Source organism: Lycium barbarum, chromosome 12 (assembly GCF_019175385.1).
Source record: "Lycium barbarum isolate Lr01 chromosome 12, ASM1917538v2, whole genome shotgun sequence".
Classification (NCBI taxonomy): domain Eukaryota; kingdom Viridiplantae; phylum Streptophyta; class Magnoliopsida; order Solanales; family Solanaceae; genus Lycium; species Lycium barbarum.
In genome coordinates this window covers 687054-705688 of record NC_083348.1, presented here as the reverse complement: position 1 = coordinate 705688, position 18635 = coordinate 687054, and the positions used below count along the sequence as shown (strand labels likewise).

The window sequence follows — 18635 nt, the reverse complement described above, 5'->3', positions numbered from 1 at the left end:
CGTACGTATTCGTAGCAAACACTAATATAATAAAGTTTTAAATAAGGAGCACAAACTACAATATTATTGTTACATCCCGCGTTTTCACAAGTTGGAAAGCATACGAGTTCAATGACATTAGTAACGGAATAAGTTTGATGAATTTTGAAACTGTTATATATGGTCTTGATATGGTATTTTCTTTTAAGTAAACCCCTTTTAGTAAATATTTGATAAGCATGATTTTCTATAGTTATTACTGTTACTACTTCTGGGATACATTTTTAATTATGTGTGCGGTATGAGGACATTTAGAAAATGAGATTTTATTTGTTATGGGTACATAAATTATTTTCTCTTATGAAAAGCTATCTTTTTCCATTATGAGAATTGATAGTACAATAATTTGTACTCTTGATGTTAGGTTGAGGAAAGATTATAATTTGACGAACATGATTTCTAGATGTATTAGTTTTTGTGAAATACGTGTATGTCTTAAGTTGATATGATATTTCAATAACAAAAGTTTTGGAAGCTTATGTATTTCAAAGAAATATTAAAATATTAGTGTATGAGATTATATCTTATGATTTTACTTTTTATATTAAAATAATTGGAGGGGTGGCATATTATCCACGTTACCACATGAATTTTGGACATGTATTAGACATTATCATTACCTATTCATTAATTAAGAAATTTGACCAGCAATAATTTTTTTTCTGATGAGTTTCCATCTGACTCCATAACATCCCGCATTTTTGTATTAGGAAAATTGGACCGTCCAACGTAAGTAAATTTATCCAAGCACGGAGGATTTAGTCACATTCAAGTATGGGAATCAAGAAATCAATGTGTAAAAGGAATGAAGTCCCAAAATTATTTAAGACTCGAAAGTGAATGACAGTGATTGAAAATAATATTTTGTGTGTACAAAAAGGGACTGTGGACTACTGCTATGTCACATGATCATGACAATGAATATGGAGTGTATTAAAAATGATTACTTTTTAAATGAATTGAAATCAAGAAATTAATTCTGTGTTTAATTGGTTAGATTGGGAATTATGGAAAATGATAAGAAATTAAGATTTTTGGATAATTATTACATGGACACATGTCCTGGACACTTGGAAGAAGGCTATTTAAATATGTTATACATAAATGATGTGGTGGCTAATATGATAAGTATCAAAAGAGATGGGCCAAGTGAATGCCATGTGTAAAATGGCAAGGTACAAATATATATTTGTTGGTCACTTCTTTGACAATACATTTGATGAAACATGAGCAGCAACTCACGTTTTGCAATATCCCCTATAACTCACGTTTTGCAATACCCCCCATAATTTTAGTATACCATAATTTATATAGCAGCCCTTTATGGAGGCTATATATATTCTTTCTAAGGCATTTATTAGATGAAGACTTTACATCAACTTTTTAATTGTGGGAAGGCCATACACGTATTGGTAATCATCCTAATTGGAGAAATTCCATACAAGGAAATTGGCAGTAACGTTTGAGGAAAACAAATTTACGCTGAAGCAAAAATGCGAAGAACGACATAAAGGTTACCCCCGCGTCGGTTTTCTCCGGGTAATAGCAAATCAGAAATTTCTTCAAAGCGAAGTAAGGTGGAAGAAGATTATTTTTTTGCCATATTAGGTAAGAACTATTCTCTCCTCGGTATATTTTTTTGCCAAATTTATTAAGGTAAGGTTTAATATTTTCCTACATATTTTAGAAGATGATTAGTCTTTGTATGAATTAGTGGATGTGAAAGAGATTGCAAGAGTTGTGTATGTTGATATGGAAGTGGAGTTTGAGCCGTATGAGGCCAATTTAAACTAGCTATGGTAAATTAAGTTTAATTAGTGGTATGATTGTTGTTATCATGGATTATATGGCGAAAGGATTAGAAAGTTAAAGTTGAAATTTTGTTGATATGAATATGTTGTTGTTTTCGTTGAATTGAAGGAATTGAAGATATGATTGTATCCATATGTTGTTGTTGGTATGTCTGTGTCAACAGGAGAGCAATTGGAAATTTGGGATAGGCGAATGTATAGGGGAAGTGTTGCCGGATTTTCGCTAGATTTTTAGATAATAGAAAACCCTAAACGATGATATATAAACTAAAATATAGGTTCAATAAGAAATGGGTTATAGAATTGTGGACCAGAAAATATAGTTACTAACGATAACGTTACTTTTATATAAATAGGCTAAAAGAGCGACGAGACGAACGGGTTACGAATAGCCGCTAACAGGTATTTAAAGCGCAACCCTTCTTTCTTTTGGCATGCCTTAGTTTTCAATAGGCTATATCACGAGCCTCGAGGAAATTCCAAATTCGAAATCCGAGCACGTTATGATCCTTATGTATATTTCTTGGCATTCTTATGTATGTTGTGATGAAGTATGAACCATTATGTCTTCGAAAGCATTGATTTCCAAACTTTGTACAAAAAGTTGTTTTAAAAAAAAAAATCTGTAACTACGAAATGCCATATCTTTTGCATAAAGGCTCGGATTGCTCCAATATTTTTATAGGAGTTCGTATGATGTATAATGAGTATGTTTTCCATAGGCGGGCCCGACTCGGGTCAATAACCGTCCGTGGGTCCTGCGACTTTCCTTTATGTAATTCGGACGACTTTTGAAAGAATTTGGTATGATTATTATTTCGAATTTCAAGTATGGTCATTTACTTATATTTGAGTCTATGATAATGATTTTATGCATATGATTACTCATGACTCTGCTCGTGCATTCTGTTATATCCTTCGCCAGTTTCCGGGCCGGTTCTGTTATCGTGTGCATTTTGATATACTCCGGAGTTATGCTGTGTTATGGTTCTCCGAGCTACTCGCTAATGAAGGTCGGGTTCCACCTATATTTGGTGTTATGCTGTGTATGGCGTTATGTTGTGATGTGATATGTGACGGGGATACGGAGATTTGAAACTTTCTGGTGTTATGCTGTGTTATGGCGCCATCGTCGGGTGGGCGACCATATTCTTCTGTACCCTATGCATTACTTACATATTTTTGAAAGTAAGCAAATTTTGATATGTTGGATTTGCACTTATGTTTGGTACTTCTATTTCGTTTATGTCTCAGATTTGCTTTCTGTATATTCTGCTTTGCATACTCAGTACATATTTCGTACTGACCCCCTTTCTTCGGGGGGCTGCGTTTCATGCCCGCAGGTACAGACGCACAGTTTGGTGATCTACCCATTTAGGACACCCTCTTCTGCTGTTTGGAGTGCTCTTCTCATTTCAGAGCACACATTTTGGTATATATTCGTTCGCTATGTATACATGTATTTGTTCAGGGGCACGGCGGGGCCCTGTCCCGCCATATGATTCAGTTTGTCTGTTTAGAGGTCTGTAGACGTATTTGTGGGTGTGTGTGCCTACTTCTGTACGGATGTGTTTGCATGACTCTATTCGTTATGGCAGCCTTGTCGGCGTGCATTTGTATATGCGTTTTGGGCCGTTGTGCCATTTGACAGCCTTGTCGGCTTTTGACATATTTGATTGCCTTGCCGACTTTTTGATATATATATATATATGTCCGCATATGGTTGCGTTGAAATGTGTTCGATACAGTTTGAGACGGCGTATAATGATTATGGGCATATATGCCATCTGTATGTATTCGATTTGGCTATGTATATTTCGCCGCCTCTTCTGATTCTGATATAATGTTTTGTACGCGCAATCGCGCAAGATAATAGTCGTTCTCAACTCTGTTTAAAAAATGATGATTTAGTTTGTATGTCCGTTTGGGTGCCCAAGTAGGGCACCAGTCGCGGCCCACGGGGCTGGGTCGTGACAATTATATTAATCGTGTTTTGAACATAATATCTCATATTGACAAAATCATGCAATATATATAAAAAAAAATGAATCCCAAATTATGGGCCCCATATTAAACACCATCCAGTATTAAAAAAAATGGAACCCACCACATCCAAACTCACGGGAAAAAAAAGTGGACCCCATATTAACAAAATCAAGCAATTGAAAAAAAAAAGTAAATCCCATATTTAAAAAACAAAAAATGTTAAAAAAAATAAAATGTGGACCCCATATTAAACACCATGCGTATTCGTAGCAAACACTAATATAATAAAATTTTAAATACGGAGCACAAACTACAATGTTATATTAATCGTGTTTTGAACATAGTATCTCATATTGACAAAATCAAGCAATATATATATATATATAAAAAATGAATCTCATATTAAAAAAATAAACAATGTAAAAAAAAAAAGTGCAGACTTTGTATTCTTAGCAAACACTAATATAATAAAGTTTTAGATACGGAGCATAAATTACAATGTTATATCAATCGTGTTTTGAACATAGTATATATATAAAAAAAAAAATTTAGGCCCCATATTAAACAGACCCATTAAAAAAAAAAGTTGTAAAAAAAATTGTGGACCCATATATATTAAACAACAACTAATATTAAAAAAAAATGTGGGCCCCATATTAAACACCATCCAGTATTTAAAAAAAAAAAAGTGGAACCCACCACATCCAAACTCACGGGAAAAAAAAAGTGAACCCCATATTAACAAAATCAAGAAATATTAAAAAAAATAAAATTGTGGGCCCCATATTAAACACCGTGCGTATTCGTAGCAAACATTAATATAATAAATTTTTAAATATGGAGCACAAACTACAATGATATATTAATCGTGTTTTGAACATAGTATTTCATATTGACAAAATCAAGCAATATATATATAAAAAAAATGAATCCCAAATTGTGGGCCCCATATTAAACACCATCCAGTATTAAAAAAAAATAAAAAAAATGGAACCCACCACATCCAAACTCAAGGGAAAAAAAGGTGGACCCCATATTAACAAAATCAAGCAATATTGAAAAAAAAAAGTAAATCCCATATTTAAAAAACAAAAAATGTTAAAAAAAATAAAATGTGGACCCCATATTAAACACCATGCGTATTCATAGCAAACACTAATATAATAAAGTTTTAAATACGGAGCACAAACTATAATGTTATATTAATCGTGTTTTGAACATAGTATCTCATATTGACAAAATCAAGTTATTATGTTCACTAAAATAAATATACTTAAAAATATTTATATTTTAAAATAAGATAGAATTTAATGCAAAAGACAACATGACAAGTAAAATGAGCTAAACCGAGAATATTTACCGAAAATTAAAAAATAGTATTTCTTCGTTTAAATAGAAAATCAATTTCTACTTTATTTCGTTTTAAACATGTAAAATTAATTTAATAATTTGAATTAGAATTATCCAAATCAAAATTTGATAAAAAATAATAAGTATTTTACACCTTTAAATTAATCGAATTAATTTTTGGGCCCGTATGCAGCACGGGCATAGGCCGTCTAATAGAACAATAGAAAGAAGCCTACCAAAAGGCTACTACTAAGAGCCTGTTTGGATGGACTTATGTCTTCTATAAGCTGTTTGCAGCTTATAAGCTAAAAAAATAAGTTTTGGGTGATTTAACTTATTTTTTTTTGGCTTATAAGCTGTTTTCAGTTTATAGGTTGCTTTAGATAAGTTAAGTCAAATGGACCCAATTATTTTTTTGAGCTTATTTTAAGTACAAAATGACTTTAAGCTTGTCAGTCAAACACTAAAAAAATAAATAAATTGAAACCAGCTTATAAGCAACTTATAAGCCAATCCAAACGGGCTCTAAATCAGCTATAAAGGCTAACTTTACTTTTTCTATTTTTTTTGGTAATAAAACAAGTTTATGCTACGTGCTAATGAATAGACTCTTCAAAGTTCCAAGAGTTTAGACTTTAGACCATTCAGCTTCTAAATGAAAATTCACGCGCCCTTACATGTATACATACACAGGCGACTCACTTCCCTTCTTCATCATCTTTTATTTCCCCTTACATGTTTCTCTGTCTAAAAAAAAAACTTATAGGCTTTTGTGGCTTTTATCTAAACACAATGGCTAAAAATGCAAGCACGGTTTCAGGAAATTCTAATTTGCTCGTGGAGGAAGAAGCACATGACTCTGTGTTGAAGCTGAGAGAAGAACCATTGGAGCTGAATGTAAGGGCCAAAAAGAGAAAAACCAAGAAAAGGAAAAACAGGAATATGGAAGTAAATGAGTCAGCTGCAAGGTTTCTTTACTGTGAAACTCCGTCTGAAGAGAGTGAAGGGGTATTGGCTTCTCCGAGGACGGTCATAACAAAGAAGCTTCGCCCTTTCTCGAAAGTGTGGAGCGATGAGGATGAAATCACCATACTTGAAGGCATAATTAGGTTCAAGACAGAAACAGGGCTTGATGCAGCACAGAATATGGTGAAATTTTATCCATTTATCCGTAAGTCACTTGTTCTCGACGCTAAGCTGATCCAAGTAAGAGAAAAGATACGCCGTTTTAGAGAAAAATATGCAAAAAGCGCTAAGAATGGAAGTGGTTCTAGAACCGTGCATGAAGAGAAATTGTTCCATTTATGTGAGGAAATTTGGACGGTTAATGCCAAGCAAAAGCCAGAACAGCCTAACTCATCTAGAACAGGGGAACACCAGAATCTACTGGTAAATGGGCAGGGGAAGAAGCTGAATACTCCAGAGAATGGGCGGCATAGACTTCTCCCGGAAACTGGATTGAATGGGCAAGCTTTTGAAGCTGTGTTAGAGCGACTATGGACAGATATGGACCTTGTTATAAATTCAAAGGCATATTTGCACGGAAATCAAAAGGCAGTTGATAAAAGAGCTCTTGATCTTTATTTCGATTGTTCTAAATTAAGGATAAAGTTTGGGACATTAGTGTATGAGAAAGCGAGTTCGCCTGAGTTGGTATATGCATGTTTTTTTTTTTTTTGTTTTCCCCTACCATTTCTGGTTTTTTTTTTTTTTTGATGAGCGGAAAAAAACTGAGTTGTCTGATCTTTTGTGTTGAATTGTGTATCAGCGAGATTCTCCGGAGCTACTGGAACAGGAGGTATTAAGGATTTATCTGGAAATGAAGATAGAGCTTATACAACTGCTTTTAAATGCTTATAATAGTTTCAGTAAGGTAACAATTCTATCTGTCTTGGTTATGTGTCACAAGATATTCAAAATAATAAATATAATGTTGCGATGTGCTTAAAGTTTCTTGCTTTCTAAACTCAGGTTTTCAATTTTCAGCACGGTAACTACTTTTCCATAAATAGTTTGGACAGTCTTGTCTAAAATTTAGTTTCTGTGTTCCACATGCAGAGCAACTTATTTACACTACTTAGTAAATCATATGGATGTGATCAATAGTATTCAAAGTATCTGGAGTATCTGGAGACTGTTCCCTTATGAAAGCTTAATTTCTCTAATTTGTTTGCTTTCCGTTAGGTAGGAATATAACCCGAATTTAAATCAGTTCTATGTTTTATTATGCCCACGAATGTCGGTTAAGGGATTTACGGATTCTCGAGAAGAGAGGAGCCATGGTGGGACTGCCAAGCTTTAGACTGTTATCGTTGCTCGTTTTATTCTGCTTTATTCCCTGAAAGTTCCTAACTGCCAAAGTACTATTTTCCTGTTGGAGTTATTTGGTTGTTAGGACTACAGAGTTATTCTGGAATGAAAATAATTGCTTGATAATTCTATATATGGATGTTGCTGTGTTGGACATGGTTGCGTGTCGAGTGTTAGGCTTCAAGTTCAGGATAAGGAGATATAACTAAATTACTAAACACAGATGTGGAATACAACTGATAAGCATGAAGCTAAGATTGCATACATGTGATATTTACTGTGCATTTCAATATGTTCCTCGTTAATATCTAGTACCACTTCTAGGCCGCATGAGCTTAGCAGTAGTCGAGTGATCCATATCAGATTGACCAGATACTGTACATGTCTTTTCCAGTTCAGTTATGTTGTTGCAGTTAAAAACTTGTATCTGGACTTTTGGGATGGGCCGGCCGGTTCACCCTAGGTGTGCATCAGTCATCTCATCTTTTCTGTTTTCCTGTTCAAGCACTGAGTCTCATTATTTTTTATTAATATGTTAGTTTTATCCTTTCTGTTGTCAACCGTCCTCTAATGTGTGATTTCTTACCTCCCTTTGTCAAATGGATATTTTTTATAGAGGATCTAGAGCATGCAGTGGAACAATTACCATCGGGCCAACAAAAAGAGAAACGTGAATTATTAAAACACCTTCTGCATCTTTCTGAACCAAGAGTTTATGGCTACATAGGAAGCTCTATCTCTGCTAGTTATGTTTTTATTTAATGGTAACATAGAGAAACTTGGTTCATAGATTTCTTAATACGCAGGGTTCATGTGAATTCGTAACTTACACCATAGATCTGCCACTGCCCTACCCTGTATGTTAATAAACAAAAAAATAGTTAATAGAAGGAGGGGAGTAGACCTTAACCACCTTTGGGAACATATCTTTTGGTAATAAATGGAGAGTAATAGTATGGACAAGATGAACTAACTAAGCATAGGAAGAGGACCCCTATTTACATAAACTAAGCAAGCAATAAATTTGGATAGTCTCCTTCAATGAGTTCACAAAAAATGTCCTACTTATTCTAACTATGTAGTCTTTCTCTTTGACTTGTGATTCTTAAATTAGGCTTATTATACTCGTTCAACCTTTACTTCTCTTGGTAGATTCTCAAACTTGAATATAATCTTCATGTTCCTGTAATGAAGAACCCCACTTGGCTAATGCATCAGCCACATCGTTTGCTTCTCTAAAACAGTGCTCAATATGTATTCTTCCTTCACGCGCGTTCTGTCTGGCTTCATTGATAAAGATTCTTGAGTTTCCAGGGGGGAAGTCTATTCCTTTCAATGTGCTAACCAGCAACAGCGAGTAACTTTCAAGGTTAGCATCAATAAAACCATTTGTAACACACCACTTTATACCAATAAATGCTGCTAGAGTCTTGGCCCTGTTGTTACTACCATGATTGATAGGAAAGGCCAATGCCATAATCATATCACACATCTTCTATTCCTAATAATGCCACCAGCCCCTGCAACTCCATTTCTGCTCCTATAGCTACCATCTGTGTTAATATTAACAATGTTGCCTTTTGGACGAATCGATTTGACCTGTATGTGAGTTGATTTTAGTCTAAACCTCTGTGTCATGCCATGAAATTCTCCACTCACTCCTGGGAACATCCTTTTGGAAGATCATGCTAATTTGGAAAATGACTTAGGTATTTCAAGCTAGAAAGAAAAGAGTTACTGGCCATCATATCTTGTAGTAGACCTATACTCCCATATCTTCCAGATTATTCAAATAGGTATTGGTTGCAGCAACACTCGATAGATTCTATTTTTCGGTTCCTCCACCAGGTCTTCATATTCATCAATAAGTTTCGGTAGGTATAACATCAAATGGCCTCGAGAAGTAATCCCACATGGGTTGAGCAATCTGCCTCTCAACAAAAACATGTTGGCCGGATTCAATTTGAGGGCTATCACAACAGGTGCAGCTTGAAACTACATTCTGCCCAAACTTCCTATTACTATTAGTATCATCAAGAAGAGGTTTGTGCTTTTATAATCTACAAGCAAGAAAGAGATCTAATAGGGAACATGTTTACTCCATACTATAGCAAGTAGAGAAGCCTGTTCTTTTTTTCTTTTTTCTCCCACATCTTTCCAAGCCGAGAGATCAGAAAAGATGCCACCATTAGTCCTCTTCCTTTGAATTGAAACTTGAATTTGCTTAATATGTTGGCTCAAGAAATCAGGTAGCATTAGTTTCACTCTCTCTATGTTCCCTTCGCCATCATTAGAACCCCTTGACTTTCAGATTACCTGCTTCCTTCTCTCATGTATGAAACGTGCCAATGCTCCAAACCTGTCCATTTGTCGCACCAAAAGCTAATCGGGCTTTTCTTTATTTTCCAAATCAGATTTGTTTCTGTTATCATTGGTAATGTCCATCAATTTCTTCCTACAATGTGATTGACCAGAATGCCAAACTTCAGCGACCAGATGAACACTTTGACAGTATATCTAAAATTTCACCACCGTTTCATGGCATATATATTGCATACATCTTCCAGATTTCTAAAGCCCACTTCACCTTCTTCCACAGAGAAGCAAGATTCTTCCATGAGCTCCAATGGTACTTCCTTTTCCCTTCTTTCCATCCCAAAAGAACTTCACCAAATATCTCTCGACAAGTGTCAAAATAGTTTTAGGAGGATCTATACCAGCTTGTGTATGTAGAGACATTGTTTGAACTTTGAGGAATGAGCTTAATGGAAACAACCTGCCCTGTCACCCCTTGGCTATGCCTTTTCTTTAGTGGACTGGATTTGCTTATGATTGTTTTTCTGGTTTTTTCTGGTTGCTAGATGGTCTTGGAATATATTCACAAACACCTTATCCATGTTCTTTTTTTGGTTCTTTCCTCAAGCTTTCTGTATTTTATCCTCAACTAGAACAGCACAATAAAGTTTTATATCTTTTGCAATTTTCTCCTTTTTTGTCTAAATGTTTGCTGATTTTTATCATAATCAATTTTCTCCCGCTTCAGCAAAATCTTACATTCATCTATAGTGTTGATGAAAGTGTGGAACACAAAATCTCTCAACTTTGGAATGTTATTTTCCGCCAATTTCATATGGAAAGATGCAATTCCATTATTATAAAAATGTTTTTAAACTTGAAAAATAAAAATAAAAACGCATATAATACTTTCATTAAGCTAACCATTTTATCTCCTTTCATATATATCCTTTGGTTCAAGAGTACTTCAGTTTCAATTAATTTCCCAGTTGTTTTTTTATTTGGTTGGTTTTTTCAAGGTTGATGTTGCTGTAGCTGCTCCGGCCAAACACATGAAGAAAGGTTTGATGTTTTGCCTCTTTTTGTTTGTGGATTTTGTTCAATTTGCTCTGCTTGTGTATGGATTTAGGAGTTGATGGTTGTGTGAGCACAAAAATACCTTTTTCATGTACCCATTTACCATGGTAGAGGATTAGAGGAAATATTTGGTTGGTGGTGTGACTAATTGACATGTGTCTACAGGGAGGAGAGAAGCTGAGAATGAAATTGAGAAGTTAGTGAGTAGAAAGAAGCAGAAGAAACATGTGGCTGTAGCTCAAGCTGCTGAGAAAAAGAAGATCGATGCAAATAGGAAGGAGAAGAAGAATAAGAAACGAGAAAGCAGTTCCTCTGATGATAGTTCGAAGAAGGTAATTTATGCACTAAATGTCTGATTTATATTGTATTGGGTACTACTTCTGTTGACTGCATCTAGATATGTAGTGATAACGTGAGGTCTCATTCTTATTTTGTTATATATATGCGGCCAAGAATAGAAAATTAGCCAGCAAAGAGATGCCAGGGAAGATTGGATGATAATACTCATACTGGAGCAATAGAGGTCTCAACCTCCAGAACAAAATAAGATAGCCACTTGAAGATACACATTAAAGTATTAACAATCTGATGAAACACAAGGATTAATCGATTTTATATCCAAGTATGATAAAGTCATACTCGCATCAAAATATGTAATCTCAACATTAGCTTTAAGCATCTCCATAGTCATATTAGGGAAGTATACCACCTTCTTTATTCCAACATAGATAGGACAACCCAAGTACATGAAGGGGTAGTTTTGTGATTGTACACTGTGTGTCCAGTCAGCCTCTCGATTTCATCTCATCAGTGTTAGGAGTGGTGAGAAACAGATTTTCTCTTTGTTTATCTTCTGCTCGGACATTTCGTCATATTTTTCTTGCATGATTGGCTTAACAGATCCTTCATTCCAGATGTGAAAGTGAAAATCATCATTCTGGTCCGACTGATTAAGGAGTCTGGATGGTACTTAGGCTTCTACAATGAAAGAGCGAGGAAGATAAGAAATTATAAACCATTGTGCCATTAACAATAACTAAAATCCTAGTCGACTCCTACTGTAATTTATGTTTCTGACTTTTCTATCCCCGCTTTTTCTACTTTTTAATTGTCTCTTTTTTTGTTTCTTCAGATAGTTTTACTTTTCATTATTATTTTAACCGCAGTCTCATTTCTTATATACATGTGTAATTAGTTGACTCGTCCTACTAGCTATCATGTGTCCTCTAATGTGGGTTTAAAACACGTTGTGGATCACTTATTGTTGTGCATAACAAACACATAAATAAAATAAAACAGCTCTACATAATTCTGTGAACCAATATTTAATGGTTATTCAGATAGGGGCTTTATACACTGGTTTGTCTTTGCTGATATGTAGAAGCATGGTAAACAGTTGCCCAGTCTATTTGGTCATTAGAAAAGACTAGCCTACCGCCACTAGCTTGGTCAACTTTCACTTAACCAAACTACTAATACCAAGCAGGCTCTTCGAAGAGCCCTTTTGTCTTCCTTCAAGATTTGGGCTGAGATGCTTGAAAGATTATAATTTGATTTTTACTGTTGACATTTCCCTGAACGAATGTTTTGTGATGGATCATCTAATTGTATTTTATCCAATGGTTCTTCCTTATGTCTTTACTTCGTTTTTTTCATTGATGTCTTGTTGTTTAAGATCTATCTAAAAGTTAAACACACTAATCTTTCTCCTTATGGATTTCTTTCTTTTGCCCCTTCTTGTAGGATCATAGTGATGAAGCCTGATCGTGCCCATCATCTGTGTTTGTTATCAATGACTGAAGCTTATGGGTTCTGCGTTCTATAACAAACTGTCCTTGTTTTGTGTTAGCATTGATCTAGCTTTTTTGGTTTGTCTGCTAACGTGTATGTATATATGTATATTTTTTTGCAGCTACTAAGATTGGCTCTAGGATGTTTTAAAGCACATTTTGATGCTCCTACTATCTTGATTTAGACCTGACACTGGTTTTCAGACTAAGCCTTTATATACATGTGTTATATTTATATATATATTAGGCTTGTTTAACCATGTTGAGTTTCTACCATGAAAAATCAGGTTAAGCGGATCAATTTATATAGGAAGTTAGATTACTCGTTTAGTAGCTGCTTAAATTGGAAGACAACCCATTTGTTTGTCACCAATAATGGCGTTGTGTGATAAATTGAAAGCGGCATGCATCGTTTTTGGTAAAAGACATTTTTCAACAGTCATATCTTATGTGAATGAAAAAGCATGTCCGGTTTATAGCTAGTTTGCTAAAATTGTTTAATGGTCTTTTATAATCTTTAATTGCATTATGTATATTGTTTAGCTTAAAATTCGTTTATTAGATAAACTAGTTGAATTTGTTTGAAAGAGGTCTTTAGCAACATAATTAATTCAAAATATTATAAAACCTAATTTGACTAAGTGATCGAAGCTGTAAAAATAATTGAAATAGTTAATTAAATAATTAATAATAATTGAAGAACCGAATAATGAAGGGGAGATTCTTATTCGATCTCCTGGAACAGTAACAGAAATTGTTTGATGAACAGAGTTGGAACAAGAGCCTTTTTGTAGAGCACAATAGAGGGTAACTGTCACGTCCCGAACCATGGCCTGGACGTAACATGACACTCGGTGCCTGACTGTACGTGACCGAGCGAATCACATGGCTTGCTGAATCATCATGATACATAACATAAGCGGAATATAACATGAATGCATGATGAACCTTTATAAAACGTAGTAAGTCATAATACTTAATAAAATACTTGTTTAAACATGAGTGCGGAAATAACATGAATGAGCCAAAAGGCTATATGACTCCAAATGTCTGACATGACATAACTGACTTGTCTAGTCTATGAAACCTCTATCATGAGCCTGATTGGAAAACATACTTACTGGGACAAGGCCCCCAGCATACCTTTAGATGCATAACTAATCATAAAACAAAAGTTGACTAAACCCCGAATGAGATGGGGCTCACCAATAAGCTGATACGAATGCTGTCCTACTGAACAGATGTGTCGTCCTGTATATCAGTACCTGCATCGTGAAATACAGGCCCCCGGGCAATAAAAGGGGACGTCAGCACATTGAATGTACTGGTATGTAAAGCAACCGAAAGAAACAACATGTGACATGGAATAACATGATAAGAACTGAAACTAAAAACCTGGACATGAACATGAGCATGAGTACACATGTATATATATAACATAAGTAAAAACATGATAAGTAGGGAGAGCATTTCATAAACCGACATGTGATATCACCACGTGGGTACGTGGAGTCTGGTACCTCGCCGGACCAGCAGAGCCCCTATACCTTGCCAGGGTATAAGGTGGTAACGTGTCTGATGGATCCATTCAGTGTAAAATTAAGGTATCGTCTTATCTGGGCGGAGCGATCCTTGTCCTACGGTGGTTACGTAGTTTCAGGCTATCTGAGCCTTCTCGGTAATTTGTGCAACTCCCAAAAACATTAACAAAATATAGTTGGCTAAGAAGCCCATGATTTTCGTGAATTAACTTATACTTGTCTTGTAATAATGATTTCAAGAAATAACTTGTAAACATGATTTCATGAAATAGCTTGTAAACATATTCTTGATTCATGAGTAATAACAATAGTTCATAATCATATATATGTAATTGACTTGAAAACATGATTGTAACTTGCAAAATAAAATCATAAAGTTTCATATGAACATAATGAGAACACATGAGGAAGAATTCATGATTCATGGATTAAGCTAGGGTTCCTAATAACCATAATGGAAGATTAGGAATACAACAACGAATATATATACAAAATTCATGTACATAAATACGGGCTACCAATATGTTGGGTTTAATACCCTAGGATTTTAACTTCATGAATATCAAGAAACGGAGCATGGGGAAGAACGTAGAGATTCCCACATGTGGATGGAAGTTCTACATACCTTAACTTCCCGCTTTTGAGCGTATCACAATGTCCTTCAATCCCTTCAACTTTAATCTATAGCAATACAGGTCATAGGGACTCTATATTAGCAACAATATCCATGCTTTGTTCATCTAAGCATTTTATCAAACACTTGGTGGGCATGAAGCTCCACAACCTTCATTAATGGTGTTTTCTTCACCCAATCTCCATTCTATTACTTCTAGATGATTCTACAATCTCAATTAGATGTAATTAACATCATTCTTCATCACCCATATGAATACAACAATCCCAAGTCAACAATCCAAAAACTCTAGCATAGTTCATATAATTCTCTTTATCAAACTCATTTATTATTCTCCCAAGAATTCATCAATTCACAACTATAAATGATTAGGGAGTAGAAACATTACCTTTTATGAGTAGTCACCACGAAAACAACATCCCTAAGTTCGATTTTTAGCTTAGAATGACGGCAACAACTTGTACTACACTTTATCCTTCACGAACCTCGGGATTCGGGACCTTCAACTTGATTGATTCTCTACTTTCTCTCTCTAACTCCCCTCTCTCTCTCTCTCTCTCTCTCTCTCTCTCTCTCTAAAATCTGAATATATGATGAAATAAGGCTGCTAGGGTTGAGCATTTTCCTTAAATACCAAGGGGAAATGGGTTTGACCCGACTTGAAATCGGGTTGGGACCTTTCTGTCTTAAAACGTCCATATCTCCCTATCTCGATGTCACCTGTGGGCCCACAACCTATGGTTGGAAAGGTATTTCAATTATATACAACTTTCATTCTTTGAGTTTTCCCAAATTCCCAATTAATGATAGGGTTATGGCCTCTCGAAGTCAGGTGACCCGAAACGTACTTACGGACCAAAGGACGCCCCATGTTACGGTCCCGTATCACGTAGGACGGACCGTAACTTGGGACCGTACCTTAGTGAAAATTTCCAGTGAGGTTCTGGAAATTTTTGGGACGTTACGGTTCACTGTTACGGTCCCGTAACACATGTTACGGCCTGTAACGTCCACCGTATCACAGGCAGAATTTCCAGCGAGACAGGCTTCAGTACAATGGGCATAACTCTTTGCACAAATGTCCGTTTGACCCCCATAATATACCGTTGAAAAGCTATTCAAAGGGCTACAACTTTCAAAGAGGAAGTTTTCCCAAATGACCAACTGATTTTCACGAAATTTGACTGGAAGGAAGACGTCGAAAACTTAGCCGATTCTATAGGATTTCAAGTGTCTTACTATTAGCCATATTGAGACGATCATATATCCTTGCTCCGATCTCTGATTGGCTTGGTCCTTATATCGTTAGAAAGGTATTTCTACATACTACAACTTTCATTGAGGGAAATTTCCCAAATTCCAAACCGATCAAGGTGTTATCGCTGCCCGAAGTAGGCCTATCAACCATTTTCGCAAAACGTTCAAACCTTCAGTGTTTCCACTAGAACTCTAATGATATGAGTTTAAACTTAGTTCCAAGATGCGGGGTGTTACAGTAACATTGTATTTCGATGACAAATTAGATATGGTACAATCATGGGTAATGAGATTAATATAGGATTGATTTCATTAATTTATTTCTCTTAACCCTACACACGTCCTAAACCGTTATTGGCGTGGAGATCGTGGGCTCTTAATGAGATCAATATGATCCCTCGAATCTCGGGATGTCGCTATTGTGCAGGATTCCTTCTCTCCAAAGACCAGGCGCTCCCAGACAAATCATCTTGGTGTATACTGTCCCGGAGGCGGAAGGGTGTATGCGATGGTAAGCATCTTAGCATTTACCGGAACCTAACATGAAGAGTCTTTGACTAGTCAAAAGTGACTCACCTCATTATTTAACCAAATAGTCTTTTTCCTTGGCATATCTTCACCAATACAGATAGTCCCAGTATTATTTAGGCAGATTTTGCACCAAGCCGGGAAGTAAACATCCAGGTGGAAAAAACACATTTGTCTATGTTAAGTCTGAGTGGGAAATCACGTGTATCTACCACAACGGTCTTTGTTTTGAACCGATAACATCGTTTCAAAATTGTGTCACGGATGCATGGCGTTTTCGGGTTGGATGAACATCAATCCTTTTTTGCCGTAATGATGAATCTTTCTATTTATAAATGACCTTTCAGTCTTCATCAATTGATAGGATCCTAGATGGCACAAAGGGCACAAAGATGCTTGGAAGGACGTGGGACCTTTGGATGATAGCTTGGGAAGAGATTGTGGAGACTTCTACACCAAGTGGCTAAAAGTGCAAACTGTGGCTAGATGATGCAAATCAAGGCCAAGATTCCGAATTCAAAGGCTAAGGATTCAATTGGGCAACAATTGCAAGACAATTGGTGTTTGGAAGATAAATATTTTCACATGAGGGCTATTTTCAAAATCCCCAAAGAAGGCTACCAACCAAACAAGGTCATTGCCTCATTAATGACATTTTTGCAATAACTTAGTCTTCTTTAGTCACAGGAGTATAAATACTAGACTTAGATCATTTCATGAGTTAGATTTGGATGAATTATGTATTGAGATACTCATTTGTTGAGTGATAGATTGTTTAGCTAGGATTAACTTTGATAATGATGGATTCCATTGTTGGTTTTGAAACTCATTTCCATTGATTTAATGAAGAGTTGTTCGTTTGTGGATTCAATTGAATTTCTCTTGCCTTGAATTCAAATAGTTTAGGTTCTCTTGATTGAATTCAATTGGAAGGGTCTAGGTTTGATATATCTAGGTTCGTCCATAGTTTCACTATCATTAAGGTCTAGCTTCTATCCCTCTTTTTCTCATCCCCTTTTCTTCAATTCTCATCACAATTTCTTGTTATCTTTTAATTTTCGCATTTAGGTATTGATTTGGTGTTTTCCCTAAATCGAATCCTTATCATCAATTAGTCGTGTTCACTTCATTTGTTCAACTTTCTTTTGTTCATGCTTTCATCTTCTCTTTTTGAGACGCCTTTATTGCAGGCTTTTATCTTTCTTCCCTTTTCACCTTCTTGCAAAACAACCTACCATGTTTTCATGAACCGATTTAGGTCTCAACCCAGAGGTTACTGTTTGTGACATCGTTCACAGATCCTAGATTTGGTCTCTAACTGCCGATTCCGGGAAAAGCCATTGGCGATAGGATAGAATAAACTAGTCAATGATCTCCCTTCATTAATTAGCCTGGAGCATTTTGCAAGAGTTCGGGCTAACTGCTACTGGAGGAGGGCAAAGTACATGTTTTTTTTCCTTCGAAGGATAAGAGAATCACTAATTACTGGGAAGGGTACTCATTTGTCTATACTTATTCCTTCACCATGGGATTCGGCCTACATGATGTTATTGTGGATGAGTTGTGCCGGAAGTATCAGATTTGCTTGGCGCAAGTGGGCCTTCAAGCTTGGAGGTTGATCTCCTGCGATGGCGTGAACGAGCAGCCCTTCAGCTTGTGACACCTTCTACATCTCTATTCACCAAAGTTTTCCTAGGGAAGGGTTATGACTTATGACCATGACTAATCGGGGCCGACTGGACCTGATCACAAGTACATAAGATGATTACAATCGGGGCTGGCTCGAGAGGTATGTAATTAGGGATGGCAAGCAGTGCGGTCAATGCGGTTGCGGGGCAAACCCACCGAAGACTCAACACGCTACACCCCGCCTTGCATGCATAGTCTAATTTGATGTTCTTAACTATCCCTGCCCTGCCTAAAACTCGCATAAATCCGCCCTGCATAATTTACTTTATTTTTTGGGTACGATTTCAAAGTCCCCAAAAAATATTGGTGATAAATTTTAGGGAAAACA

The 18635-nt window shown here is 36.0% G+C and overlaps 1 protein-coding gene across 1 annotated transcript; it reads left to right on the top strand.

The window, feature by feature from the left end:
• The first annotated feature begins 5886 nt into the window (after positions 1-5886).
• On the top strand, positions 5887-12893 carry LOC132624991 (uncharacterized). The gene is made up of 5 exons (XM_060339758.1): positions 5887-6839; positions 6955-7059; positions 10811-10853; positions 11034-11200; positions 12612-12893. The coding sequence occupies exons 1-5, from the start codon at positions 5922-5924 to the stop codon at positions 12630-12632; spliced, it is 1254 nt and encodes a 417-aa protein (XP_060195741.1). The 5' UTR covers positions 5887-5921; the 3' UTR covers positions 12633-12893.
• The last annotated feature ends 5742 nt before the right edge of the window (positions 12894-18635 follow it).